We start from the raw sequence: 27426 nt of genomic DNA, 5'->3' as shown, positions 1-27426 counted from the left end.
AGGTTCCTCAGTTTTAAGAATGCAAAGATATGTTTATTGTGTATTGTGTTACACGTACGTATTTTGAACGACCTTGTACAGCTACAACACGTTAGGTGTCCAAATGAAGTGTTGTTGCTGTCGTTGGTGGTGATAACCCTAAGATTTTTCCTTTTTTCCGTGTTACTGTGCAGTTTTCAAGCCTTCGCACATATTTCGTGATCTCTAAGGGCTTCTTGAGCTAACGTACACTGGCACTACAATTGTCTGAATGAAATATTTGGCAAAACCTAGCCGACAAACGTCGGTAAGCAGCTTATCAAAGTGGAATTTATCAGGACAACTGTTCAAGAATTCATGTTTAATAGATATTTCTTTCACTTCCCTTTACATGAACGGTGAATACGACAGTTTTTTGATGTTAATGAACGCAAGTCGGTATTGAAACCGAGTCAATAAGTATTTCCTTAATTGAAATTACAAAGAGTTTGATATCCAGGCTTCATTTACCGAGTTTAATTCAATGCTAAAAAACTAAGAAGTCTAGTTTTCCTCTAGCTACGTCAAGATATTTAGCAACGTTTTTACTACGTGAAAAATCGCTTTCAACCGTGGAACATTCAGCCCAAAGGAATTATCGCATGCTGGTATAGAGCGTTGTTCGATTGAGTGTCGTAAAACCAAAACTAAGGTAATCACAACAACCAATCAGAAAAAAAGGCAAATAATCTCAAGCGCCAATGAGAACTTAAAGCTGCTAGGAGCGCGGGAAAACGGGGTCGTGATTGAGTTTAGTTTTGCATCTGATTGGTTAACTGAGAGGGTGGCGCGAGTTTATTGGGCCAATCACAGAGCAAAGTGAAGCAAAACCAATGCGATACCGGATTAGTTTCCACACTCAATTGAAAATGACTAACCATCGATCGTAAGGAAGAACAAGAAAGCCAATGATGGAGAATTTAAAGCTGATCACTTCGAGTGCTGAAAGGGTCGTTAAAGAAGCTACGTCACGGATTGTGCATCATGGAAAGATTCAGGATGAGCATTTTTAGGAAGCCTTAATCTTCTTCATCCGTAACCCTCGATCTTTGGTGTTCTTGTACCCTCAATAAGTTTTCTTCATTCCCAACAGATTTCAATGACTCAAAGAAAAGTCAAAGATTGTCAGCTCCTTCAGCGCAAATTTTTTTACGTCTCTAACGCTTCAGCAGCAACCCAAAGGGCAACCAAACAGCTGACTGCTTGATCAAAACTGTGCAATTCGGTGCTTAATAAACAAATTTCGTATCTAATACTATCGCTCTCTACATCTGATTGTTAAGACATTACAAATACAGCCATGCAATCGGCGGAAATTTGAGTCGTTTATGTAAATAATGTTCTAAGTTTATAATAAATCTGCGAAAAAGATTATAGACTTATTAACAAGTCAATCTATAACAAGGAGTAGATCGTTAACTTTTCCCCACATCCCAAATATGCTCGGTCAGAACTCTCTTTATTTGGTTCTGCAACTGAGAAAACACAAGCAGCTGAAATCGAAATGAACAGCTTGTTTTCTTTGATCAGAAAAATGAAAAAGAAATTTAAAAAGAGGCAAAAAAACATGGCCACCCACAAGTTGAACGGTCTCTTGAGATAGATTACACGTATGCGGCCTTTTCCTTAATGGCAAAATTTAAACAGTCGTTTAGCGGCCTGCCGAAAATCCGTCCTGTAAAATGAGTAAATGAAAGGATTCACGCATGACTGCAAAAGAAGAAAAAACATGGACAGTTTTACCAGAAGGGGAGTAACCAGATCAGCACGACCAACCACAAAAGCGAAGTTGTAGATTGAGCGGGGAACCCATGACAACACAAACACTAAAACAACTGCAGCACATGCACTGGTTCCTTTTCGTTTTCTAACACTTGCAGCGCGTGTTTCCTCACATGAAAATTCCTGAACGGTCGAGGTCGAGCTTAATGAGTCTCTCATGGGAATCGTTTTCCTTCGCTGCGTCCGAATGGCTCGAATAATCATCGAGTTGACAACGGTCATTATAATAGCTGGTAACACAACGAGGAGAAAAACTAGTATTACGTTATAAACCTGATTGATAACCTTAGCTTTTTCTTCCTCTTGCGTCTGCCACCATATATTTCTTGCGGTGGCAACGAGAGCAGGAATAACCCAAATGGCTATCACCATACAAGTGACTTTGGTTCTAGTCATTTTGCTGCTGTACTGCAAAGGGCGTAACACCGCCAAATATCTATCGTACGTGATGGCTAATAGGCTGAAAAAGGACGAACTGAACACGATGTCTTTGGTCTGCGCTAGAATCCAGCAAGTGTCCGTGGAGAGGTACTTACAGCCCGCGCAGAATGCGGTGTAACCTGGGACGACCATAATGGCCATGAGAATATCACTAACTGCTAAGCTGACAAGAAAGATGTTCATGATCTGTTGTCGAAGAATCGTAGTGGACAGAAAGATCACACAAGTTAGAGTGTTTCCCGCAAAAATGATCAAAGCCAAGACGCCATTTACGACCCAAAAAATCTTCTGTAAAGTTTCATCACAGGTTTCTGTCGTAGTGTGATTGGGATTGCCAAGCAAGGAGGAGATATTCGTTGAAATTCCCTCCATGCCGAGATCTTCTCCCGCAAGTGAATTACTCGCAGTAAGGATTCCGTGATATCGATAGGTTTTCTTTGTAACAATGGTGCTAAAGGCGATGTGATCTTCTTTTATTTTTTTCCTGTATGATCACCAGGTGTGCTCTTCTTTGACGTTAGCGAATTCATCACATTATTTCCTTAATAGCCAACAACCTGTCAAAATACATTCATATGTAGATGACTTACCTATTTCGAGATTCGTAAATAGATAACAGCATTTCCCGTGGACATTGAAATCTTTACTTTTGTCTCGTGCACTTTGTTCCGCAATCAAAGAGCCTAGTGTTTCTTCTGTAATGAGTGGATTATAAAACGCCCAAAAACTACGTACTTTTGTTCTGAGTGAAATTTAATCTTGTTTCCAGAAGACTGCTGGGTTATTGCTTGCGTGCCTCAGGAAGTTGTTTGTGTTTTCAGCCCATGTTCAATAAATATGTCAACCTATAAGGCTCCTTGCGAAAAATTTTACATAAAAATTGGCTTTCAGATTGTTGTTAGTTTCCACCGGGGCGCAATTGATTTCCACAATTTCATTCAAAAACCAAGGAATAGTATTCATTCGAGATTTTGTTTCGGCTAAAGTCTAGATCAATCTTCTTCCTTGCTTTTCTTCTTTCGATTTCTTTTACTGAACTTAATTCAATAACAGAAATTTATATTGCACACTTAAATTTTCGACGAAGGAAAATTTACCCGTTTGATTCGTGACGCGTCATTTAATAAAAGAATTAAATCTAATCAAATTTTTTGTAAAACGCGTCAGAAAGCGTTGTTGTTTTTGCGACAAAATGACCTCAAAGGGTGACACAAAAATAATATACATTTTTCCATTTTTCTGCGTAAAATAAATAAAATAAAATGCTTATCATGATATTTTGACGTCAAATAATTCAAGTGCAAGTTTTTCTGTCACAAGAGCTCCAAGCTTACGCTTGGAACTTACAGAACGCACTAAATCTATCATGCAAAACAAAACCTGAGAAGGAATTGTTTAATAAAGTTTGTGTTTTGTGACTTTAGGCGCTGTGATCAAAATACTAAAAGGTCGGTGACGTGATTCCTATCTTTATCAATGCGTGCCGAAATTTTATCATTTGAGAAAAATTAAACAAACTGTCGAAGATTTGACAAGGGATCTTTACCCAAGTCTCCACAAAGTTTACTCAGTTGCTTTCCTCCGTATCATGACCACTGGATGCAACATGAAACTGGGGTAGTAATTCGATCGTCTTCTGAGGAAAGTTGAATGGAAGGGTTTACTTTCGTGGCCATGAGTCGAGTCAGATGAAGATTTACTCACAGGAAGAAAAAATCTAATTTTAGAATTTACCTGATATGATCGTGATATCTGGATGTTTTAAGCACTAACATATAGAGATGTTTACCTTGAAATCTATGTGGGTGCTTAGGCGTTCATGGAAAAGACAGAAAAAACAAAAAAAGTGACGATTTTTGCTCATTGAGATGCTAACGAAATTGTTCGTAGGATTTGAGAGGGTATCGTGTTGATAATGGGAAAATTCCAATTTGACTCAAGTGTTCGTAAACATATCAGTGGATTGTTGATAGGAAAATACAAATGGAAAATACCTAATGACGATAATAGCCCCCTTATGACGTCAACGATTTGATCTCAGTCTACGGAGGTGAAATAATGATCTTTATTTACTCGTGTGGGATAGATGCTATTTTAAATGGGACGTTGATATTTCGATTTTTCACTTCCTTCTCGAGATGCTGAGTTGCTAACATGCACCAGTTAAAAATAAGAGAAAAAAAAAAGGATCATTTTGAGTCTTCCCCCACCGATGATCAAAAGCGGAACGGCGCAACTCGCTTTGGGGGTTGTTTAATTTTCATAAAATTTTACATAAACAACTCAAACAAAACAGCAATCATTCAAAATTCTTAAAAAAATGACAAATTTGTAAGCGATCCATATATGGAATCGTTTTCCCCATTTTAAATCAAAGCTATCATTTAGGAAGAATGGTGTTAAGGTGGGGTCACGTGGGGGGATCATGTGACTGTTTGCGTCAGAAATTAACATGCGAAAATGAATTTAATCTGATTATCTATTTGGTTTGCTCTAAATAGCATCTTAAATCGTTTCAATGGCATTTTCTTTTCGATTGGTCAACAGCTTACGTGGTCAAAATCTTACCCTGGGAGGCAAATTATGCCTCGCCCATAGGGAACAAACGCGATCTAAGTGAAGCTAAAAAGTTTCTCCTCATTCCCGCCTTTACGAACCCACGGTTTCTTGAGATGTCAACTCGAATCAAGCGTGGCTGCTTGCCTTGGTTTTCCTCCACTCCATACTGGAACCAATTTTGTTTCCGATATCTTTAAGCTACAGTAACTCTCGATTTTAACTTCCGACAAATCGAGTCAATTTTCATTTCTTGGCAGAATAATTACAACCCTCCCTTGCTCGAATCTTTGAAAATTTGAAATGACATTTAATACCGATGAAGCGCAGTGTCAACATGGACGCGGTATTAAGAAAAACACAATGCACTATACATTTTGTTGATAACCATATCTATTTGAAAATGAATTCGAACACTGCTCTGTTTCCGAAAACTCTTCATGGGTGCTTCAAGCAAACATCGATTTCTAAAAGTGATTTCATTCACTAAGAGAAATATGAACTCTGCAGTAAATTTAGCTATGACGAGAGTGACGTCTTTGATGGAAACACGTACCGAAATTTCCCCAAACTTGGTAAATATTCCTGAATACCTTTGGCTGTGCAAATAAGATTTGTCATCCAAAATGTGTGAAAGGAAGCCACTAGTGTGCAATGTACTTTATACCCGACGTTTTAACACGAGCATTAGGCGTATAAGTACACTTTGACGAGGAAGTATTCGAAAATCTTTAAAATAGTGTCAATCACAACTGACATTTTGCAGATATTATGTTGGGTTACAATTATAAGTAAAATATCTAGGACAAATATTTTAGAGTCAAGCTGTTCACCGAAAACCGCAGATCGTGAATTACCACGACTGTTACGGTCAGTTTCGTTCAAGATCGAAATTGTTGAAACTGTTGAAGGAAAGGTTACTAATAATAAGCATCTAAAACGTACAAAATGTCTATCAATACGAGCAACTTAGCAGAACTCACTGAATTTGGCGACAATTCAGATGATGTGAACTTACACATAGATGGTTCTTGCAACAGAAAAGTCGAAATGGTTTTTTGGGTCTTGTACTCTGCAGTAGGAATCATTATTTTTATTGGGAACAGTTTCACGTGCATCGTTCTGCTGGTATCGAAACGGTTGCGAAACATCTTCATGAATATCTTCCTTGTAAGCTTATCGCTCTGGGATGTACTGATGGCGATTTTTGTTGTTCCATTTTACGCTATACATTGCAGCCATGGCTGCGAGTATTCCTTAACCGAATATTGTTGGATTTTTAGGAAAGCAAAGGATTGTGTTCTTCTCGCAACGACTTTTAATATATGTGCTATCACGTACGATCGTTATCTGGCGGTGGTTCGACCACTTCATTATGGCGCGAAAATGACAAAGCAACGTGTCATCGTCATTTTGGCCGGAGTTTGGACGGCGCCCGTCGTCGTGGCAGGAATAAGAAGCGCTTGGCACCATTCCAAGATAAACGAAGAATTACGCTACGCTAACAAACTTTACGACACCATATTAGTGATTGTGTTCGTCATCTTCGCTATTCTTGTACTAATGGTAGCTAATGTGAAAATTATGAAGGCCATTAAAACGCAAAACGAACGAGAACGAACCGAACAAGGGAGACGGGCAGTCTGGAGAGCGACTTATGAAACAAGAAAGCGAAGAAAAGGAACAAGAGCTTGTGTCTTAGTTGTCTTTATGTTCGTATTATGTTGGCTTCCGAGAATTGTTTACAATCTTAGTTATGTCGTCAAGCCACCGGGATTAGCGAGTCCTTTGTTTCTAAGGCTGGCCTTCCTTTCTCTTTATCTACAGTCTTCCGCTAATCCATTTATTTACTCATTTTATAGATCCGAGTTCAGAAGAGCCGCTTTTAAGCTTTTAAGCAGGCGGAACTCTACAAATCTTAGAATTCACCCTTCTGTTGATTCAGTACAACACGTCCGATCTCAAAACATACAGGATTTAACCCCATCAACGGATTAGTTCCAGCGATCGTGGATGTTTGGCGAAGGGTTAGCAGCCAAATAAGTAAATGTCACGTAAAAGTGTTGCTTTGACTGAATTGTATTAGCAAACAAAGTCTGGAAACAATTGTGGATACAATTTCTATTAAATTGGAGCAAAAGGCTTTTCAGTAAAGGCTAATTTGCATTCACTGCATGACATCATGAAAAATACTGTTGAAACTGATTACAATTCGTCTCTATTTGATCGTTTAGAGCAAAAAGAAACATGAAAACAGAAAAGCTGAAATACTGTAAAGAGACGCTTAATTCATTAGAATAAGACTCCTTACCTATCCGTACGTCGGGCTGATACTTAATGAAAAGCTTTTCCTTTTTGTCTCTGTCTTTTCCTGCCTTTTTTTTTCCTCTCTCGTATTTAAAGCTGTGTGAGGCTGGCAAAATCTTTACGAAAATGAATGCATGCATTAAGCATTCACCAATACAAACAGAGTTGCTGTCTTTGTTGAATGAGTTGATTTCTCCTTTTTAAATTTGGGGTTTCAAGGTTTCAGGTTTCTACGGTGGTTGCCCGTACTTTGAAAGAACTCTTGCAATATCTTTATCCCTCTCACGTTTTTTTGCGATTTAAAAAGCGTGATACCACCACAATATCGCATTTTTCAAAGGGTCTTTGTTTTAAAAGCCCAAATCTAAGTCTGTTGCTTAAGAATTTGGTGACAACCGAAAAAAATTATCGTTACTTTCGGAGGAACATAATTTGGTGGTTTTTTACTCTCAAAACTCCATAAATATTTCTGTAAATATTTACATTGCGTGAAAACTAAATACGAAAGTTGATATATATAAATGAAAGACGAAAGGCAAACTGTAACCTACTATTGAATATCTATACCTTATGGAGTAGATTCCTTTCTTATTCTTAGGGCTGGAATTACTTCATGATATTTCAAGGTGACGTCGTCCTCGAGGTTTCAGGTACGATTACTTTCAGAATGACGAAAAACTAAACGAAACGTTTTTTTTTAGATCAAAGCTGTTTAAAACAACATTATTCAGGCAATGTGATATGCGGTGACAGTAATGTGTGCCAATCACGTTAATCCCGCAGCAAGTTATGTCCAATAAAATAAAGTCTTTGGGTGTAGGCCAATTTTCGCAGCATGTAGCGGACATAACGTAATGTTCGTAAATGGAAACCATTTGTTAAGACTAAAACATGTTAAAATAATAAAGAAAGGCAGGAAATAAAGATTACCCTGTTTTTAGTCCCTTTGTATAAGTGATCCATTTTTTTCCGTTGTATGTCAGCGATAACATGTTAGACGGTCTCCAAATCAAGTCCTTGAAGCTCTCAATATCGTAGTCTCGATATATTTTGTATCCAACTATTTTAGGTAGTTAAAGACATTCCACCTGTCGCAGCTTGTATGTAAAGATTTTCCACCTAAGTGGAAAAATCATTTAAAGGAGAAAAAAATATCTAATGTTGGCAATGGAAAAAACAAAACAAAAAAAACAAGAACAGATCACGCAGAGCTTCCTGCTTTTAACTCAGATATAAATCTAATAATCACCGTGTGACTAGTGCGCATGCCAATTTTCACCTCATGTGATTGACGTCATGTAAAAGTTTTTATTGTTGAATAATGATGCAAAGAAGACATAAAAGTCACAAAAGAAAAACAGGAAAAATAATTAACAAAAAATATAAGACGATTACAGCAGAGTTACTTTCATTTCAATTTTTTACCTCACTCCGTGCCAATGATGACCTTATTTGACAAGCTTTCATCAACTGATTAAAATGGCTACCCAATCAAAATTGCCGCAGATAACAATTTCCATCCACCCAACCACATGCAAATTTCAAGTTGAATACAGCATTAACCTGATGAAATATGAAGAGTATTCACTTCATATCAACGACAGGAAAAACTAAACGTGTCCTGGTTTTAAGTATCAAATGACCGAGTGTGAATTTTTGAAAATCATATATGTGAACTGCGGATTAATAAATGAATAACGTGAATGATCTTAGCAGTAACGGTTGGGTATTGCCAGCTGAAATGTTGCGCGGATTATTATTATATTTTCATTATTGGCTCTTTAAGTCATTTCATGTAAGTTGTTTGTTTCAAATGAAACTCGAGCTGAAAGTGAAATGCTTGAGTTAATCGGTCAGCCCACACGACAAACCTTTCGTAAAATATAAAGCTAGCCCGTTACACAGTGCTTCAAAGCACATCAGATACAAATTTGTGGTTAAAATTTAGAAGGCCTAATCAAACTGAATATCAGTTTGTTTTGTCTCAGCATCCCGAAAAGACTTCTACAATATAAATTCGTTGTCTTTATTCATAATCAGGTGGAAATCAATAATTTAGCTTACTGTTCCCTTTACAGTTAATAAGATATTGACAAGGAGAAGTTTTCAAACATCTAAGAGCTTTTTTAGTTGGTGATCATTTCCATTATTCTCGTGACCCTATTGTGTGATTCAGGGGTGATATTGTAAGGAGAAATTAGATGCTGGTCACTCCTAGGTGTTACAGGGTCAGTAAAAAACGAGGAAACGAAGCATCACATAAGTATGTAAGTATCACAAAATTCTCCAAAAGATCTTACGCGTCCAGAGAACAAAATCCATAATTAATAGCTTGGGCAAAATTTCAAAAAAGTTGTAGGCGTAGAACATTTCTTTGGCTTACGTAATAGCTATTTCATATAAATGAGGAGCCTATTTAACGAATGTTACAAAAATATTTCGGAGTTCTTGACCTCGAAGCATTGTTGGACGTTGCTTTCAGGAACTCAAGAACGCATGGGTTTTATACAAGTGCAACGTTGACTTTCACAGTTTGGTCCAGATTTTGGAAAGATTATATAATTTTATGTTGAGTCAGGAAATTTTCCGGCTCCATTCTGAGCTCTTCCGACTTCTTCCTAAAACGCATAAGCTCTACAGTTGCAACTTTTGCAGTTTCCGCAAGAAAAGACTGGGTCCGAGGTGTTGACGTCATCGACTCCGCCCTTTTAGTTACAAGGCGCCATCTTAACAAAGAAAACGCGGCTTTTCGAAATTCTGTTCTGTAGAACCAATAAATAAATGGATTAAGGGACGACTGAATAAATAGAAAGAGGAAGCAAATTCTGAAGAACAGAGGACTCGCGAGCCCCGGAGGATCAACGATAAAACTGAAGTTATAAACAGTGCGTGGAACCCAGCAAACCATAAAAACTAGAGTTACTATAACACACGCAGTTGTACCTTTTCGTTGTTGAGAAGTCAGCGATTTATTTTGCAAGTCTCTCCTTTCCCGTTTGGCTTGCTTTCGTATGGCTCTGATAATCTTGATGTTTGTTATCAACATTAAAACAACTAGAAAAACAACGAGACCTAACACGATCACACTATCGTAGATTTTGTTGGCAAAGCGAACCTCGGGCTTGTCAAGGCTGTGTTGCCACGAGTTACGAATTCCGGCTAATAACAGTGGTAATAACCAAACGACAGTTAGCATACCAATTATTCTTGTCGAAGTAACCTTCGATTTATATCGAAGTGGCTGCAATACAGCAACATAGCGATCGTACGTAATAGCATACAAGTTAAGGGTAGTGCCTATCTTGACGCAGTCCTTTGCCCCTCGCATAAGCCAGCAATAGCTTTTCAGGGCTTTTTCGCATCCAAGACCACAGAAAACAGCGTAAAATGGAACCACGAAAACGGACATGAGTATATCCCAAGTGGCGAGACTGACAAGAAGAATGTTCATGTTACTTCCACGGAGTTTGGCTGTGGTTAGGAACACCACACAAGCGAAAATATTTCCAGTTAGGATTATCACACCTAGAACTCCGAATAAAATGAAAAACAGTGTTTCTATTGATTCGCTGCAGGTGGCATGTTCCATCTCGATTCCCTGTTTTTTTACACCAATGTCACTTCCTCTTTGTGGCGAAAGTTCTATGGGGAAGAACTTTGATTTGTCAAGCCGAAGATCTCTTTAGAAACAGGATTTAAAAAGATTAAGTGCGCTTTTTGAACTCCGCCATAACATATCACTTCCTCGGGAGTTTGATCATAAATTTATCACATAGACGTCAACGCTCTTACAATATCTATATAAATACGCTTTGACATTGTCCTTTTAAATTCTATTTTGTCAGGCGTGTTGTCATAGGAAACGAACGAGTATGTCCACTCAATATGAATATGAATTTGCAAAGGGGTAAAATTTGTCATTTTTGTCGCTGTTTTCATTGTCAGCTCCGAAGTAAATCTGGAATCATCAAGATATCGAACACAAGCAGCAAAGAGCATCGAAAAAATGGCAAAAACCTCAACGACTGGCAATGAATACTGAACACGATGAAGATATTAACATTTTAAGTGACTTTGAAGTGACCATACGCCGTCATCACAACCTTTAAAAGTACACACGCGGACTCGGCTGAAAATTCAATGCAATTCGATGAGCAAACTCAGAAACGCTTGAAAGAAAAGGAATATACTTCTATGATATATTAAAAACAAGGATGTTATATCCAGAGAAGTCAGAAAACAGGAACAAGGGTTTACGAAAGTCACCCTTTCTCTTTGTGCATTAACCCCATAACATCGGTAATCTGTTTATGTAAATGTGGTCTTTGTATGACCTACGTAATTAAAAGTTTGCTCTCAGAAATACAGCTTCTCGATAAAAACCAGCGTCTCAAAACGCATCACTGCTTTTAAAAATCTGAAGCTAGCATCTCCTTTAAGTAACCATCCATAGAATACGGTAGGAGTGCATGGGGCTTAAAATAAAAGGTCCAGTTTGTTTAATGCTCTGTACGAAATTTTCAAACAAAGAAGATTTATAGAGTCCGGTAAAAACCCTTCTTCGGGCGCTGATAAATCTAATGGACATCAGGGAAGCGGATGCTTGAATACGAGATATTGCATGTAAAAATTGCAATAACAAATGAGTCCCTGGAGGAGTACAGCCAAAATAACAAACAACGAAAAGAAAAAACTGCATATAGCTGAGCTAAAAAAGATGAAAAGCATAATATTGAAAATTCTTTCCGTTTGTCAGCTCTCAAAGTAATGCGATCTTCTGTCGTACCTTGGTGGAAAATAAATAGAGAAATCATTTTATTTCCCTTCTTCAAACTCAATTAGCTTCTGATATTCGATACAACTAATGGACTTGTTTTTTCAAACATGCTGTTGTGGCTTAACAAACCTCGATTTTTAAAAGACTTGATTCAAGTTTTTTTTTTCCTATTATAGTTAACGACGAGTTAAAGAATTAGTGGGATTTTCCCTTAGAAAATTTTAAAGAGATTGGTGAATGTATAAAAAACAATCGTATGACTTTATCATTAAAAAAGGCTTGTTCATTTTTCCTTGGAGTAATATTTGAATAAAAATACCACATAGAAATCTACTTCAATATCAACCGACAAGACATACAAGCCCGCATACTGCCCATTTGACGTTTATCCGATAATATATAGGTTCAGTTTTGTTGCGAATTACTGACGTTTTCCTCAATAGGGGAGTACGCATCCCACCCCAAAAGAAAACAAAGTTCTACTTTCAAAGCCAGATAGTACAAAACTGTACCCGCTAAGTTCTTAAATAAAATTATCTTACCTTTCAGGCTAAAGATTATCAGGCAAAATCATGTGTCAAGTTGGCGTTTACTGAGAGTCCTCCTGTTTTCTTTTAATCTTCAGATTGACAGTGCATTAAGTCCATTTTAAACATGATAAGTGCTTACGCTGCATGGACCAGTCATATGACAGCTATGTTGTGTGACTCGCGTTTTCCGATAGGATGTTATGATCTGAAGGTAAAACACTTAAACAAGTGCTGTAAAATGATGAGACAACACCACTCCCGCTTATTTAAAATGTCAGTTATGCATTAAGGTGTGCCAATAACCATATTCATCCAAATAGATATGCAATATCTCTTCGAGTGTTCAAGTCGATATTAAGTTGAACAAGAAGAGAGAAATTCAATATCTACCAGCAACTATGTCTTTTTTTTTGTCTACAAACCTTTACGAACAAGGAAAGTGACTTTATTAATTGTAAACACTTTGCTACTCATCCTGACAGAGGGGCGCGTAAGACGAGTGACAGGTCAACAAGTGATTGGCGATATCAAACACTCCTAAACAATTATAGTAATTTTGCAAGTGTGCGGTTACGCCTTTTCTCAGGACTGGGCGCATCCTTTTAAAACACTGCAGTTTATGTAAAAAAGGAAAGGAAATTATAGGAAAAGGGAAACTCTCTCCTTTCCTCCTTCCCATCATCCTTTCGTCGGGACAGCCCGGGTCCTCTTCCGCGAACTGCGACCGCGCGTGAAAAATTAAAGAGAGCCTCGAACGAGTCAGCTGTTTTCCATAGTTAAACAAATAAACGAGCGATTCCGGTGATATAGACTGCAATAATATTCTATCTTTTATTTCACGTTTCTTTTCTTTTTATTTCTATCATCCTTCACATACATACAATTCGTCCGTTGTAAAGTGAACGTAGGTTTTACCGATCATAAATCAGTTACTGGATTATCATTTATCCGTAAAAAGAAGTGCCTCTGATCATGATGAGTGGAAATAACTACAAGTGTAGCTTTTGCTGTTTTCTGTGATGTGTTTACACCCTTTCCCCAATGATCTTTTTTCATAAAGAAGTATAGATTTATCAAGAGATATACTAAAAATGCTTTATTTATGAATTCTATAGAATATTTAATTTCTTTACGCAAGACATCCCCCCAAGAAAAAAATCTCTTAAGTATTTATCGAGTTCATTTTAGATATGCCCTTTCCACTTTCTTTCGAAAGTAGCTCATTAGCTTTTTTTATGTAGTTACTTAAGTGGCCGTATTGCGGTGGACCTTTGAGTTAATTCAAGTTGACAACAAATCAAGGAGCGGCTGGCTTGTCTAAAATCGGATCTCAAAAATGAATAAATGAAAGGATTGGCAGATGATTGTACAAAAATGAAAAACCATGCAGTCTTCTCTAATTTTCCACTAACTAAATCAGGCCTCCCAAACACAAAACTAAAATTCACGAAAGCCAGTGGCAACCAGCTGATTAGAAACGTAAACACAATTAGAACACAGGAAATTGTTCCTTTGACAGCTGTCATCCTCTTCAAGCGATTTCTAGTTTCTCCTGTTTCTGTTTGTCGGACATGGATCCTGCCTCGCTGTAATCGATTTTGCCTTCTTATTTCTTGAATCACTTTCACATTCATCCCTGAAATGACAACAACGTGCATCAAAGCGAAAGCGAACATTAGTGTACTGTTGTAAATTTTATCGACTTTTTGCGCCTCTTTTTCGGGCTTCGTATGAAGCCACGCGTGTCGTAAGCTGGCCAGAAAGATACTGAAAACCCACACCCCAGTTAAAATAAGACTGACGCTTCTTTTCGTCATGTAGTTGTAATAATGTAAAGGCCATAGAACGGCGAGGAACCTTTCGAACGATATCGCAGCCAAATTAAACACCGTACTACCGAAGGCGACGTCTTTAATTCCAGCCAGGATCCAACAATGCTTTGATAAAGCGTATTTATTGCAGCCATTGCAGAAGACCGCGTATCCGGGGATGACAAACACCGCCATCATCAAATCTGCCACTGCTAAGTTCACCAAAAAAATGTTCACGTAGTTTTGTCGAAGTCTTCTGTTTGTAACAAGCACAAGGATAGTGATGAAGTTCCCGCTTAGTATAATCACACCTGCTGTGCCAGTGAGGACCCAGAACACCAATTCTAAATTCTTACTGCACGGAGGAATACTCTTTGTTGGTCCTAATGTTCTGTTCTCCATTTTTAACAATCGATTTTAACTATTTAAGAGTTGCGCTTGACTGCAAGGAAAAGGAACTGAATGAGTTCTATCACATCAACTTTTAAAGTATTGAACACGGACGCATTAAAGAGACTGACTTATTTTGTAACAGTTCACAGGATCAGTGACAGATGAGATTGTTCCGGTTTAAGCCAATGAGATGGTTCCGGCTTAAACACACTTGTGCACGGATTTAATTAAGCGCAAAGAGGTCCATTTTGTCTTTGCTTTCAAACAGACATCTCTGAACTCGGTACAATATAATTGAAAGGTAATTGTTGTCTGTCAAGAGCACGTTAGGCAAACAAAGAAAGGCTTCCATTATGTAATGAGCACTCTCCTTTGGCCTGTTTTTTTTTTTTTTATCAGGTCAGTTTATCAGTGTGCCATTTTTAGATCCATGAATCAGCAAAAATGATCGATGGAAAGTTGAAGACCAACAGTTGACGATGGTCTGAGAGTTTACGATCAGTTCAGCTCACAATGAAAAAGAGAAAAAGGGGGAATAAGTCTCTCAAATATTCACCTTTAATAACTCGTAAAATGCATCATATAACTAATTACGTTTCACGTTGGATAGATATTTCACTTAGTACTTTATCGATAAATTTTCGATTTTCCTCGACTTCTTATTAGGAAAAAAAGTATTGTTGCTAAAACGTTTAAGTAAGCACACACGTAAAAAGATGAGTCATCTTCCATCCCACGTATTAACGTAAGGAACCTTCATCGCAACTGCCAAGACTGTGATGATAAAACTGGGAACGTGAGTCTTAGTTTTATCTTGAGCTCAATCATGATTTCAGCCAGTGAGGTTTCCAAGCCACTACTCTTCTTGATTAATTCCTCAATTTACATTTTTCATTTTCGATGAATGCTCTTAGTTGAAGATGCAGCAGGCCCTATTTGATGAGAGATATAGTACTAGTGTTGTTCGGTTTTATCACAATGGACACATTTAAGAAGAGCACTTTTACTAGAACATGGAAATGATAAAAGAGTCAGTTTTTTTTACCGGTAAACGTCACGTGGTCTAAGAGAAGTAAAGAAAAATAACATCCCAAAAGGTATCTTATCTATTTAAGTAGAAAACCGTTAACTCCAATCCGGATTAAGAAACGGCAAACATGCTAAGAAGTAATGCTGAAAAGACGGAGGTTATTCTATTTACATCCCGGTTCACCAAGACACCTAATATCGAGAAGCTTTCTTTTGCCAATACCGTCCTTGAACTAACTGAGAGAGTGTGTGATCCTAGTGTTAACTAAGATAATAACCTATCACTGACATACCATACCACATAAACGAGACATGTAAGAAAGCAATTAACGCCATTAGGTCCATAGGTCGCATTCGCAGATACATCACCAAGGAAAATCTCAAACTGTTAGTTAATGCCCAAGTAATATCACGTCTGGACTACTGTAATAGTATCCTTTATGGTCTCCCTAAACAGGAACTCGATAAACTTCAAAGAATTCAAAACACTGCAGCACGTCTCATCACTGGAACTAAACGATACGAGCTCATCAAACCTGCTCTTCGAGAACTACACTGGCTACCTGTTGAGTCTCGCATTATATTCAAAGTTCTGCTCATCACTTTCAAGACTATCCATGGACTTTCCCGCAAAGAAGCCTACGCTCATCCCCTAAAATACTTTTTACTATGCCTATTGTGAACTCTGTGACATACGGTGAACGTGCCTTTTCTTTTTCAGCACCTACATTCTATGGAACAGTCTACCACATTTTGTTAAAAATACAACATCTCTTTCATCTTTTAAATCTGCCCTCAAAACATTCTTCTTGTTTCGGAAATTTTATTTTTGATTTATTTTACCAGGAACTGTACCGAGCTTTCATGTCACCTATTCTTAACAAGTTATTTTGTAGGTTTAAACTAGTTTATTTAGTTTTTCTCCATGGTAACGTAAGCGCATTCAGTTTTCTAAATGCGCCCAAAAACTATGTTATTAAAATTTTTAGGAACTTTTGTTGAAAAGTTTTACAAGCGTTTTTTCCTCGATCCAAACCAACCCTACCATTATTTTTTTGCTCCGTTATGCTAAATGAACTCCCAGGAAACACGATACGTGCACAGTTCGACATGATTCTTTATTTATGTTTCTTCTTACTGAACATTCTGTACATCGTGCATTTATTCCTCAATTTGCAATTTTCATCTTCGATGGATACTCTTAGTTGAAAATGTAGGCCCCCTTTCGAAGAGAGATTACTGGCGTTGTTTAGTTATATCACGTTGAACAGCTGTAAGAAAAGCATTCTTAGAGGAACATGATATGGTTAAAGGAAAAGTTAAAGGAAGCTTATTTATTACTCTAATCTTGAAATTTTACGCTAAAATCAGAGACAAATATTTACATAAGTTTACAGCCAGTAGCGCTCTCCTTTTGGTTAATCAATTGTATGTGCATTTCGGGATGACGTTATTATCTCAACTGTTGAGTAAGGGCGGCACCGTAATAAACGAGAGGCAGCTTGTCGAAACTCCACTCTGTAAAATGAGTATATGAATGGGTTTAAAGATGATTGCAAAAACAAGAAAAACAATGAGAGGTGGATTAGAAGTGGACTGACTAACTCTTTCCGACGAAAGAGAAAACAAAAATTGTAAAATATACGGGGTAACCAACATAAAACATAGATCAGGACGACAACAACGCAAGCTAGAGTCCCTTTCAGCTTTCTTACATTGTTCACTGCACGAGAACGTTCTGTAGATAAATTTGAAGGGAAATTTTGAACTGCGTTGGCGACGTGAATTCGTTGAACCTGCTTTTTAATGACAATCAGAATTCTAAAATTAATTCCAAGTAGTAAAAAGAAAGGAATAATAACGAAAATGAAAGTCAAAATAATTGAATATGTTTTGTCGATGAAGAGAGCCTTCTCTCTTGAACTACTGTGCTGCCAGAAGTTTCTTGAACCAGCCAAAAGGACTGGTGCTCCCCAGACCATGGCGAGGATGAAAACCAACTTCTTTCTTGTCATCTTAGAGGTATAACGAAGAGGGTTGATGAAGGCTTCATGGCGGTCCAATGAAATAGCTAAAAGGTTAAAAATATTAGCTCCAAAGGCAAAACCTTTCAGGAATCTGATCGCCCAACAGTATTTAGTGAGTGAATACTTGCAACCAGAGCAAAAAACCGAGTAGAACGGCACAACAAATACTCCCATGCTTATGTCAGAAATGGCCAAACTCACGAGATAGATGTTCATGAAGCTGCGGCGAAGATGTCGGGTCTTTAGAAACACCGCGCACGAAAGAGAGTTTCCCGCCAACATCAGGACGGCGATGACGCTATTGATGACCCAGAAAACAACATCCAGCGTAGGGTTACATGGAGCCCCTTGAAATCCTTTCATATCTGATATTTTAGTGGATTTCTAGACAGCTAAGGTTATCACTTCAACTTGGAGTCAGCTTCAGATCAAAACTTCAGTCTGATATGCTGTATCATCCCAAATGTTTCCTTTCTACTGTTTATTCAAAGAAAAAATCCGGCAGAACTGCGTTTTCTTTTTCTCGACAGCTGCAGTGGCAATTGAAAAGGTTATTTAACTTAGATCGAAGTGTTAAATTGGCCTTACATCAGATACAATCTTTCATCTACGAATCCTAGACCTAAAAAGATTAAGCTGCTCAAGAAACTTATTTCCTTTTTTTCACAATACTAATTTATCCTATTGTTCGCAAAGATAACATATCCTTTATTACATTTCGTCGTTTTGATAAGCCAAAAGTAATCTTTATTGTCAGTCTAAATTTTAAAACTTATTGTTTATTCAAAGACATTCTTTATTGCATCGCTCTATTTTGCTACTTCTACTTCAAGCCCGGTTATTGCAGCAGGATGAAGTTTGGATGGATAATGAGTACATGAAGTCTCTGAACTAATTTTAGGCAGGCAAAGTGAAGTTATATTAACGACACTAGTTTCCGATTCAGGTCTTATCAGTCTTGTCAGTTAGGTTGCAGCTTCGAATCAGCGGCAAAATTTTATGGTTAAATTGAAAATGTGAATTATTGAAATAAATTAAAAAAAAAAAAAAACGTTGCGTGCTTTTGGACAATTTCATAGTGGAATACAGACAGATCTGTGTCGGATTGGCTGTAAAATCTTCAATCCGCATAAGTACGTAGGAAATATGATGTACAAATCCCAGCGTAAGTGGAGGTTATCGATCTCTTTCATTTAATAAATCTCTTCAGACTTCAAAAAAGATATTTGTGGGCTTATATAAAATTCTGCCCTTTCAGTGAATGTTTTGAGAACTGTCGCACACTTTTGACGCATATGTACTTCAGAAAAATTACCAACCACTGCAAACCACTTCTAAACTGTGAAAAATCTTTAATTTAGATTTTCGCGATCGGATTGATATAAATGGCATGTAAAATCTTGCGGGCACGGTTCTCTTTTTACTTTGCACAACATATCTAAGTTTTAACACTATTTGAATTATAAAAAAAAAAAAAACAGATTAGACACATGATAAAAATTCATTAGCGGACATTGTCTTGATTCTCTTTTAAATCAAACGTTTTTCCCCATATTTGCTCTGTGACAGTTTGTAAATGAAATCTTTTCAAATAGGTACGTCAGTATAATTTATGTCGTGTCTTTTCATGTCATGGAAGTTTTAAAGAATGGTAAGCAAAAGTTGACGTAATGTATTTCAGGCAAGGAAAAATATAAAGAAAATGAATTATTCTTGGGAATTTGCTGACAAAATGCGTGAAGAAGGTATTATTTGTAATAATATAAATAATATGTTTTAAGAACGTAGGTTCTTTAATTTGTTCATTTCTATGACTCAGTATCAGTGCTGGAGCCTTGAGAGGGAATCTTTATGACGCCAGGCTTATTATTTTCCTAGCTAATAACATAGCAAACAGTATTGTTGTTGCAATCCTAGCGGGCGACCTTTATGTGTTAAGGCATTGTTAGCTTGTACAATAGTACACTTCCTATCATACCTATAAATTTTACAAACAAATTTTGCTACGCTGTGCCAATATACTTCCAGCTGAAATGTACGAGAGGAGCAGTGCGTTTGGGCGCTTTATAATGGTTTCGCCCCACTGCAAGTGGCCCGCTCTCACCTTTACGTGGTCGCCTCTTGAAGTAAAACAAGCTCGCCCCTACCTTTACCAGTTCGCCCTCATCTTCGCCCAAAATGTTTCAACCCTTTTTCCTACTAGGTAATATCTTCCTTTAATTTTCTGTCGAAATCATAATACAATTTGATCAACATGCAATTTTACAGCAGTTTTGTAGTAGTTTAATATTCACACTCCTATTTCGTCGGGCTTTAACGTTTCATAGCGACGTAGCGTGGTTTCGTGGTCAACATTTGATTGAGAAAAACAAATTTCATGTTGAAGGAAACATATTATGATTTTGACAGAGAAGCAATATGGTATTGCTGAAAGGTAACGAGTCGAAAGATTTGAAGACGAGCTCAGAGAAAAGTGGGGCACGCGTGTTTATTTCGAAGGGGCAAAGTAGCAGAGGTGGTAGTGGGCGAACTTGCAATGGGGAGAAACTTCTAGATGCCGTATGAGTCTTTTGAGCGGCGGGTTGTTTATTTCAATTTCATTTTCGCATCTTCCATAAAGGATTCGCTTCAAACAAATCACTAGTTGGAGCTTTTGAAATTAATGAGAATGTTTTGAGAACGGAGCCTAGATGGGGAGATATATAAAACAATACTCTCAAGACTACGACACTCGAAACTTTCGTTTACCTCAATTGCTGGGAGAAGATCGTCAAAGACTTTATTTCTACGTAAATTCACTTTGACCAAATTAATTTTTTTGCCATCATAGGTAAAATAATATGATCAACGTTTAGCATTTAGCGTCAATCAACTGGTAAATGAAATAGATAAAAAACACCGCAAGATCAAAAGGGTTTTCTACGCGAATACTGTTCAGGTGTCAATCTATAAATTATTAATCGACTTTAAAATTAATTATAAATTTCAAGTTATAATTACAGATGTTTCCTTTATCTTTTTATTCCTAATTATCAAGGCCTTCGCATGCTCGTTTATTGGAGAGGCGTCTCAAAAAAAATCTAGAAGACTCTATTTCCGTGTGCACAGAGTAGTATAAATAAAAAAAATCATTTCAAATGAAGGTAAAAACCCTTATAAAACAATGAGACAACAAAGCTTTAAAACTTTATGATCTTGAATCGATAGAAATGCGAAAACTGCGGTGAATAATTATGAGATAAGAAAAGATGTTCCAAAACGGGGCTCCCTACAATCGCAACGATAAAATTTTTCATCTTTAATTTGTTTGCTCGCTCGTTCGGAGGCAATTTCAGTATTGTTTTTCCTTTGTCATATGGTATTAAATTTGTCAGTTTGCTGTCGAGATCAACTGAGAGGAAATAAAAAGGCATGTCAGCTTCAGGTTGTTTTCCTCCTCCGTAAAATTCACTTCAGTGTTTTGAAGTGTTCATTTCTTGAGATAAAAGAGTGGATTAATAAAATGAAAAAAAAAAAATGATTGGCGTTCCATTTAATAGAACTAATTAAAAAGCCAGAGAGTAATTAAAATGCAGTAACACTGAACTATTTTTTCGTGTTTACTCTCTAACATTTGAGCAACGTCAACAAAAGCGAATGCAAATGAATTTTTTGTGAAGGTTATGTCATTGGCTGTTTTTCAATCGTTGCCATAAATAAATTAGAAAAGCACGGTCTCCCTGTTGGAAATCGGTAACAGTTTGCATTTTGCATTGAAGTGAACCACCTGCAAAACTATTCATACCTTCCTCTTGATTTTTTTTTCCACAATTTTTTACACGAATTTATAAATTAAGACGAGAGGGTCTCATGTAGTCCTTTGCGAGCGTAAGGGGTTCATTTTCAAAACCATCAAGCACTGATTTTTCTTCGGCTGAGGAAAGTAATGTCTTCAGAAGGAGAGAACGTTTCTTCTATTCGCGAATTACCCAACACTGAGTACTACTGCAACGAAGCTTTGGACGAAGCATTTCTAATCGTGTACATTGTTTTAGGCCTGGCAATTTTCGCGGGAAATACCTTCTGTTGCATCGTATTTTTGGCGAATCCTAAGCTCCGAGGATGTTACATGAACATATTTTTGGTGAGTCTCGGATTGGCTGATATTCTTGGTTCCATTTTGGTAATTCCAGGCCACTGCGCGTTCTGCACAAACTGCTCCAGGAATTTCAGTTTGAAACAGATCGTAGATGAAGAAACATGCAGATTCTTTGACGCCGTAAAGGACTTCGTTTGGTTGACGTCTGTCCTCAGCCTTCTCGGAATCACTTATGACAGATATTTAGCAGTTATTCAACCACTTCGTTATCAGTGCAAAATGACTCCACGAAAAGTCTCTGCCGTCTTAGGAATAACTTGGCTACTGCCAATCCCATTTTCCTTCATAAAACCGATTATTAATGATGCGGGAGTGGACTTCCTAAAAAAAGGTTCGCGTAGTGAATCTATCTTTGACATCCTTGTGGTACTAACGCTCGTCATCCTTCCAATGACGATTATATTCATCGTAAACTTTATGGTGACAAAAGCCATAAAGAACCAACTTCGGAAAGTACATTTCGAACGACAGGAAAGCAGAGGAGACCAAAAACCGAAAGACAACCGACGAAAGACGATTTCCTGCTTGATCGTTGTAGTGGTATTTTTAATTTGTTGGTTTCCCCGATGCTTGTTGAATTTTATGTTTTTATTTAAAATTCTTCAGGAAAAAGGCTTGCGCCTTCTTGAAAAGATATCTTTGGTATTTATTTTTCTGCAATCGTCTGCCAACCCTTTCTTATACTCCTTTTACAGAAGCGACTTTCGCAGAGGCGCAAAAACTTTAATGCGACAGGTGATTCCATTAGGATCAAAAAGTTCTGAACATATCGATCAAACTAGAAAGCGCTTCGATACCCAAGAATCGAGGGTGGGGCCAGATTTAAACGAACAACCGACTGAATTAAAACTTCAGGAATTATGAACTCTTATTACCGCTAAGTCTCTTTAAGATTTGATCGCATTGAAATTCACTAGGCTTAGAGTTTGTGCGTGACATTTTGAAATATTAATATCAACAATTAGCGAAAACGCAGCGTATTCAAAGGATGAAAACATTTCATTCTCAGAAAACCATAAAATTTGAAGTTACAGGAGCAGAGAACCTTCTCTCTCTCTGTCATTTGAACTAGAGTTATTTGAATAATAGAGTTGAAATTTCCGTTAGAAAACAAAATACGCTGTTGTCTGAATGCACATTTTAACCTTGCGGCTGAATAAATATTGAGGAGAAAATTGTTTCAAGTTTTTAATCTCTTAAGAGTTTGTTTTATGCCATTATATTTCCTGAAACAGCTTGTAAAAGAAGCAGTTGTTCTCTCTTTTTGAGAATATCATATCCAGCTATTCACGAAGGCGATGACTTTCTCCCGAGGGATACAGATATTCTAACGACAAAGTTCATTCGCCTTCATATATTTAAGTTATTTACTCAATTCTTGTCGTGTTGTAACAGCTGCCCTTAAAAGACATCTCATCTGCGCCTATTTTAACAATTAAATGAAATGGAAACCGCAGAGCAGACACGTAGTCTTTGCAGTTTGCGTATAAGGACCACGAATGCGCGTCAAATTTGCGCGATGACACTATTCATGGCAAAGACCTTGGTGTTTGTTCCTTGATTAAAGTCAGCCAAGGAGGCATTTCGTAAGGAAGTCGAATTGCCATCATCTAAATCGAAATAGGGTGAAAAGTTACGGTTAGTAACGGGTTTGAAAGTTGCCAACCTCCCACAAGACAAGGAACTTAAAAGCGAGGCAAACAACGTCGGAAGTTTTGCAAAAGTGTCGAAGTTCTTTTGTTGCAGCTGAAGCGGCTTTTTTGTTTTAAATGGAATGGTAAATAAAAAAAATTACCACGGTTGGACTCTTGACATAATTTTTTTTTTTAACTTTCATCAACTGAATTAAAAAAAATAAAAAGAATAGATTCAAGGCGGAGACTCGTGTATTGTATGACAGCAAGTAAAACTTATTTGTTTTTCTTGACAGAATGAACAAGGACCACGTGACTTAGAAGTGCTTTTTCATTTTTCCTTAAGGAGAGATATTTGCACGTTTCGCATATCATATCATGTATAAGGGTGTTTATTTTCCTCTCCAAGCTACTCAAGTGACTTAATTTTTTCTTAGATTTCACAACCTTATTGAATGTAAACTAATCTGAGTCAAAGCATATTCTTGCGTCAACCATCCACTCACCCAACAAAACACTTCATCAAAAAGAAAAAATTCAAAAAAGAAAAAACAAACAGTAATCTACTCTACTGGTCAGTCAGCCAGCGATCGAATAATTCGACCCGCAGTAGTGCCCATATCACTAACCAATTTATTTGTCTGTTTTGTTTTCTCTCACTTAGAAAGTCAGGGAGTCTTATTCCCCTCCACTAACTCAAGAAAAAGACCATTTACGTCACCCATTCAATCAATAGGATGAATCCAACCACCTATCCGTTGACTCACTCAGTGTGCGACTTATCTCTTCATGCACTCAATCAACGCAACCAAAGTACTCACACTCGCTCTCTCTCTCTCTTTTTTTCTCTCTCTCCTCTAGTGCTTGTTCTTTCTAGTGACATTTACGTACTGTTATTGCCGTTATGTGTAATTACAGCGCTCCCTTCTCGACCGTGATGGAAATACTTAGTCGATACGGTCGTATGATATACTTATAACCCTTGAAAAGGTGGAGATTTACGTTTATAGAGAATAACAGGCTGCGATTGTTAAGTTGCAGCCCGGAGAAGATTTTAAATTCTCATATCATTAGTGTTCTGACAGAAGCTAAACAGGACTTGAGGTTTGTCATGGCGATGGTTGCTTGCGAAAGTTTCGGCCTCTCGAAGGTCTGAGGTCTGATGATTCCTGCCGTATGTTGATAATGACCTGGTCGGACTTGTAACGGCCAACGCTTGCATTTCACTCCCTAGGGAGGATTTTTCATTTAGCTCACTGCGCTTTACAGAAGCTGTTTTTCATTTCCTCTGAGTGTAAGTTGGTCGCACTTGATCGCCAGGGCAATGACATGTGACGTCATCATACATGTCAAGCCATGGTATGTCGAGTTAGTCAGTTTTTGGGGACCAGATGAAAACGTTTCAAAACGCGCGGAATTCTGAAATTTCTCGGCACCGAGTTTAGTTTTCAAGATCTCTCTTGAGATTTTCCTATTCTTAAAGAAATCCTAAAGGAAGACCAAGAAAACTCGTATACGGATACTTTTGCATGCTTGCCTTCCTTGCGAATTCAACCGCTTTTTCTCACTCCTGCTCGACAATGCGCATGCTCTGTATCAAACGATTTTGTAAGCTACGGGAACTTGCTCCATACCTTAAGTACCGAATCTCAGTAATCTGGCGACGGCTTGTCGGAAGTCAGCTCTGTAAAACGAATATATGAAAGGATTCACTGAAGACTGCATCAGAAGGAAAAACATAGACAGCTTTTGCAGCAGTGCGTCAATTTCATGGGTGTCTCCACTGACTAGGTATTGGATGTTAAATGAGATCCGTGGAATCCACGAAACCACAAATATTATAACCACGAGGGCGCAAGCAATGGTCCCTTTTCGTTTCCGGCTCGCTTCTGCTCGAATTTCTTCAAGGTTTTCAGCATCACTTACATCCTGTGGGTTTCGCATCACAGCCACTTGACGACCTTGTACTCTGATCGCTATTATGATTTTGATGTTGATAATGGAAACCATTATGGAAGGAGTGACGAGAACAACTGCCATGAGTATGCTATTATAAACCCCGTTGACTGCAGTTATTTCGGGGCCAGTTATTGTAAGATAGAGAATGCTGCGCACGACAGCAGTGCTGACTGAGACGCTCCACACCGCGATTAGAATGTTTACACATCGACGTCTGGTCATAACGTTCTCGTATTGGAGAGGTCGGAAAACTGCCAAATAGCGATCGAAGGAAATGGCGAATAGATTAGTGATACTCCCGGCGAGGACAACGTCTTTCGGAAATTCAAGAAGCCAGCAGTAATTACTCACAGCGTACTGCCTACAACCCAAGCAAAATGTTGCATAGCCAGGAGCCACAAATGCGCCCATTATCATGTCCGCGATAGCCAAAGACGCGAGAAACAAGTTCACCTTTTGCTGTCGAAGACGCGAAGTAAACACTATCGATAAAAACACCACTGCATTACCAAAAACAACGATTGCACCTGTAATGGAGTTAAGGATTATGAATGTCTTCTCTAACATCTGATCGCACGACAAATGATTTTCGGTTTCATTCGACATCGGCTGTAGTGAATCGTTCGTAAACATCATAGTGGTTCGTCAGGCAGTTGTCACTGATTTCTTACCAAAACGTAGATGGTATTCTTTGAGCGAAGACTGCCGGAGCCTGATTAAAGGTTCCAACCAGTAGAGTTGTCGATTGGTAAACTAGTTGTCAATTGCCTCTTAGGAAAACTACACGTCGACTGATATATCCCAAGCAGTCCCTCCCATTAGCGCAAGAGCTTAAGTTTACTTTGTGTTACGGACAGGTTCGACTGCATGAAGGAAGTCGCTTTCAACGAATCTTAATTTTTTGATAAAAGTAGAGATACCCCACGACAATAGCACCTTCGGTTTGAAAGAAAGCAATCTAAATTAACAGACAGGTTCATAAATCCCTTCCAAAAATTTTATTTAGATGGTGAGTGTCTTTGTTCTCAAAGAAGCTAAGTGTTATCAAGATTAATATCTTTGGGAATAAAAGGTCGGCTCATTTGAAAGTTTTACTTCTCCGCAACCCCAAACGTTAAAAGTTAAAAACCCTGTAACTGAGAACTAACACGGACAAAATTTTTGTTTATCCATGAGTATTTTCATTTCTGAAATAACATGTTTCGTGTCTTATTTGGGAAGTCTGAAAAGGAAATATATCTTTAATGGAGGACAGCTGAAGTGCTATGAGGCGGAAAAAGTTTAGTCGGTGTATTGTGCATCGAACATAACATATTAAAATTTCCATTTTCGTACTTCACTCTGACGAAGGGCTGATGCTCGAAACGTCAGCCCTTAAACTCTTTACGGTGGCCAATTTACGTTGTCAACTCAGTTGATAACACTAAATTACCTCATTTTCGTATGAGTTTGATCGAAGCCTGAATGGCGGGTAACCTCAATGATTGAAAAGCACTGGAAATTAATAAATTACAGAGACAAAACAAACTTAGAAATTATGTATTTGTTAAGAACGCTCATTACTTTATGATGAAAATTTTTCACAGGCACAAAAAATGGAATATCGTCACCAACCCTTGTTGTTGTAGGTTAAATGTCAACATCATATTCCAAGGGTTCCAAAATTTCCTACGTCTTTAATTCGAGTTAATGATATTCTCTGGTTTTATTTCCTACTGGTTGTAATTAATACAAAGTATACATGGCATCACTAATAATACGATTTAAAAAAACTCTAATATTTGGGACTGAAAGCTGACAATTTTGTAAGTTTCAAAGCTCATAAAATTGAACCATCATTTATTAATGATGTAGATAATAATTATTCACCGAAGCGGAGGTGAATCGTGGTGGTATTCACAGAGGTAAATAATTGTTTTATTATATACCACAAAGGTAGAAAAAAAATAGGTTAAGTTATTTTAATATATAGACTGAAAAATAGCCGGAAATTATACTTTTGAGGCGCGACTTTGTCTCAGTCA

General features: G+C 37.7%; 7 protein-coding genes across 12 annotated transcripts; 2 read left to right on the top strand and 5 right to left on the bottom strand.

Moving 5' to 3' along the window:
- Positions 1-325: 325 nt before the first annotated feature.
- Positions 326-12540, bottom strand: LOC113670376 (histamine H2 receptor). 5 transcript variants are annotated; one of them, XM_089186204.1, is made up of 3 exons: positions 7672-7773; positions 7109-7220; positions 326-2798 (listed from the first exon to the last, which is right to left on the bottom strand). In XM_089186204.1, exon 3 carries the CDS (start codon positions 2611-2613, stop codon positions 1645-1647), a length of 969 nt encoding a protein of 322 aa, XP_089042330.1. In that variant the 5' UTR covers positions 2614-2798; positions 7109-7220; positions 7672-7773; the 3' UTR covers positions 326-1644. The 5 variants fall into 5 exon arrangements, with proteins under 5 accessions (XP_089042330.1, XP_027042317.2, XP_089042331.1 ...); XM_089186207.1 differs by lacking the exon at positions 7672-7773 and adding an exon at positions 8035-8171 and having other exon boundaries at positions 2615-2798; XM_027186516.2 differs by lacking the exons at positions 7109-7220; positions 7672-7773 and adding an exon at positions 12424-12540.
- LOC113670374 (5-hydroxytryptamine receptor 4) lies at positions 4484-8050 on the top strand. The gene has a single exon (XM_027186515.2). The coding sequence runs from the start codon at positions 5746-5748 to the stop codon at positions 6793-6795; it is 1050 nt and encodes a 349-aa protein (XP_027042316.2). The 5' UTR covers positions 4484-5745; the 3' UTR covers positions 6796-8050.
- Positions 5614-11115, bottom strand: LOC149038670 (histamine H2 receptor-like). Of its 2 annotated transcripts, none has more exons than XR_016180718.1 (2): positions 8035-11115; positions 5614-7220 (listed from the first exon to the last, which is right to left on the bottom strand). XR_016180718.1 is itself a non-coding variant. In XM_089186202.1 (2 exons), the coding sequence occupies exons 1-2, from the start codon at positions 10691-10693 to the stop codon at positions 9832-9834; spliced, it is 681 nt and encodes a 226-aa protein (XP_089042328.1). In that variant the 5' UTR covers positions 10694-11115; the 3' UTR covers positions 9734-9831. The 2 variants fall into 2 exon arrangements, 1 of the variants encoding a protein (XP_089042328.1); XM_089186202.1 differs by lacking the exon at positions 5614-7220 and having other exon boundaries at positions 9734-9866; positions 10048-11115.
- Positions 12541-13218: 678 nt separating the features above from the next.
- Positions 13219-15483, bottom strand: LOC149038669 (histamine H2 receptor-like). Its single transcript, XM_089183720.1, has one exon. The coding sequence runs from the start codon at positions 14622-14624 to the stop codon at positions 13653-13655; it is 972 nt and encodes a 323-aa protein (XP_089039846.1). The 5' UTR covers positions 14625-15483; the 3' UTR covers positions 13219-13652.
- Positions 15484-16741: 1258 nt separating this feature from the next.
- On the bottom strand, positions 16742-18292 carry LOC113670357 (dopamine receptor D5). The gene has a single exon (XM_027186493.2). The coding sequence runs from the start codon at positions 18032-18034 to the stop codon at positions 17063-17065; it is 972 nt and encodes a 323-aa protein (XP_027042294.2). The 5' UTR covers positions 18035-18292; the 3' UTR covers positions 16742-17062.
- Positions 18293-21324: 3032 nt separating this feature from the next.
- LOC113670356 (histamine H2 receptor) lies at positions 21325-23262 on the top strand. Its single transcript, XM_027186491.2, has one exon. It carries the CDS (start codon positions 21597-21599, stop codon positions 22671-22673), a length of 1077 nt encoding a protein of 358 aa, XP_027042292.2. The 5' UTR covers positions 21325-21596; the 3' UTR covers positions 22674-23262.
- A 1816-nt stretch (positions 23263-25078) lies between these two features.
- On the bottom strand, positions 25079-26038 carry LOC113670301 (histamine H2 receptor). The gene has a single exon (XM_027186422.2). It carries the CDS (start codon positions 26036-26038, stop codon positions 25079-25081), a length of 960 nt encoding a protein of 319 aa, XP_027042223.2.
- Between the last annotated feature and the right edge of the window lie 1388 nt (positions 26039-27426).

This window comes from Pocillopora damicornis, chromosome 10 (assembly GCF_964200805.1).
Source record: "Pocillopora damicornis chromosome 10, jaPocDami1.2, whole genome shotgun sequence".
In the NCBI taxonomy this organism is placed as follows: domain Eukaryota; kingdom Metazoa; phylum Cnidaria; class Anthozoa; order Scleractinia; family Pocilloporidae; genus Pocillopora; species Pocillopora damicornis.
Note: the sequence above shows the minus strand (reverse complement) of the source record. Positions and strands in the feature narration are given on the sequence as shown.

Excerpts from the sequence above, each read along its gene's own strand:
- LOC113670376 (XM_027186516.2), bottom strand. The coding sequence starts at position 2,613 with ATGGAGGGAATTTCAACGAATATCTCCTCCTTGCTTGGCAATCCCAAT.
- LOC113670374 (XM_027186515.2), top strand. The coding sequence starts at position 5,746 with ATGTCTATCAATACGAGCAACTTAGCAGAACTCACTGAATTTGGCGAC.
- LOC149038670 (XM_089186202.1), bottom strand. The coding sequence starts at position 10,693 with ATGGAACATGCCACCTGCAGCGAATCAATAGAAACACTGTTTTTCATT. Across the intron at positions 9,867-10,047 it reads GACTTCTCAACAACGAAAAG|AACAGAATTTCGAAAAGCCG; the intron begins GTACAACTGCGT and ends TTGGTTCTACAG.
- LOC149038669 (XM_089183720.1), bottom strand. The coding sequence starts at position 14,624 with ATGGAGAACAGAACATTAGGACCAACAAAGAGTATTCCTCCGTGCAGT.
- LOC113670357 (XM_027186493.2), bottom strand. The coding sequence starts at position 18,034 with ATGAAAGGATTTCAAGGGGCTCCATGTAACCCTACGCTGGATGTTGTT.
- LOC113670356 (XM_027186491.2), top strand. The coding sequence starts at position 21,597 with ATGTCTTCAGAAGGAGAGAACGTTTCTTCTATTCGCGAATTACCCAAC.
- LOC113670301 (XM_027186422.2), bottom strand. The coding sequence starts at position 26,038 with ATGATGTTTACGAACGATTCACTACAGCCGATGTCGAATGAAACCGAA.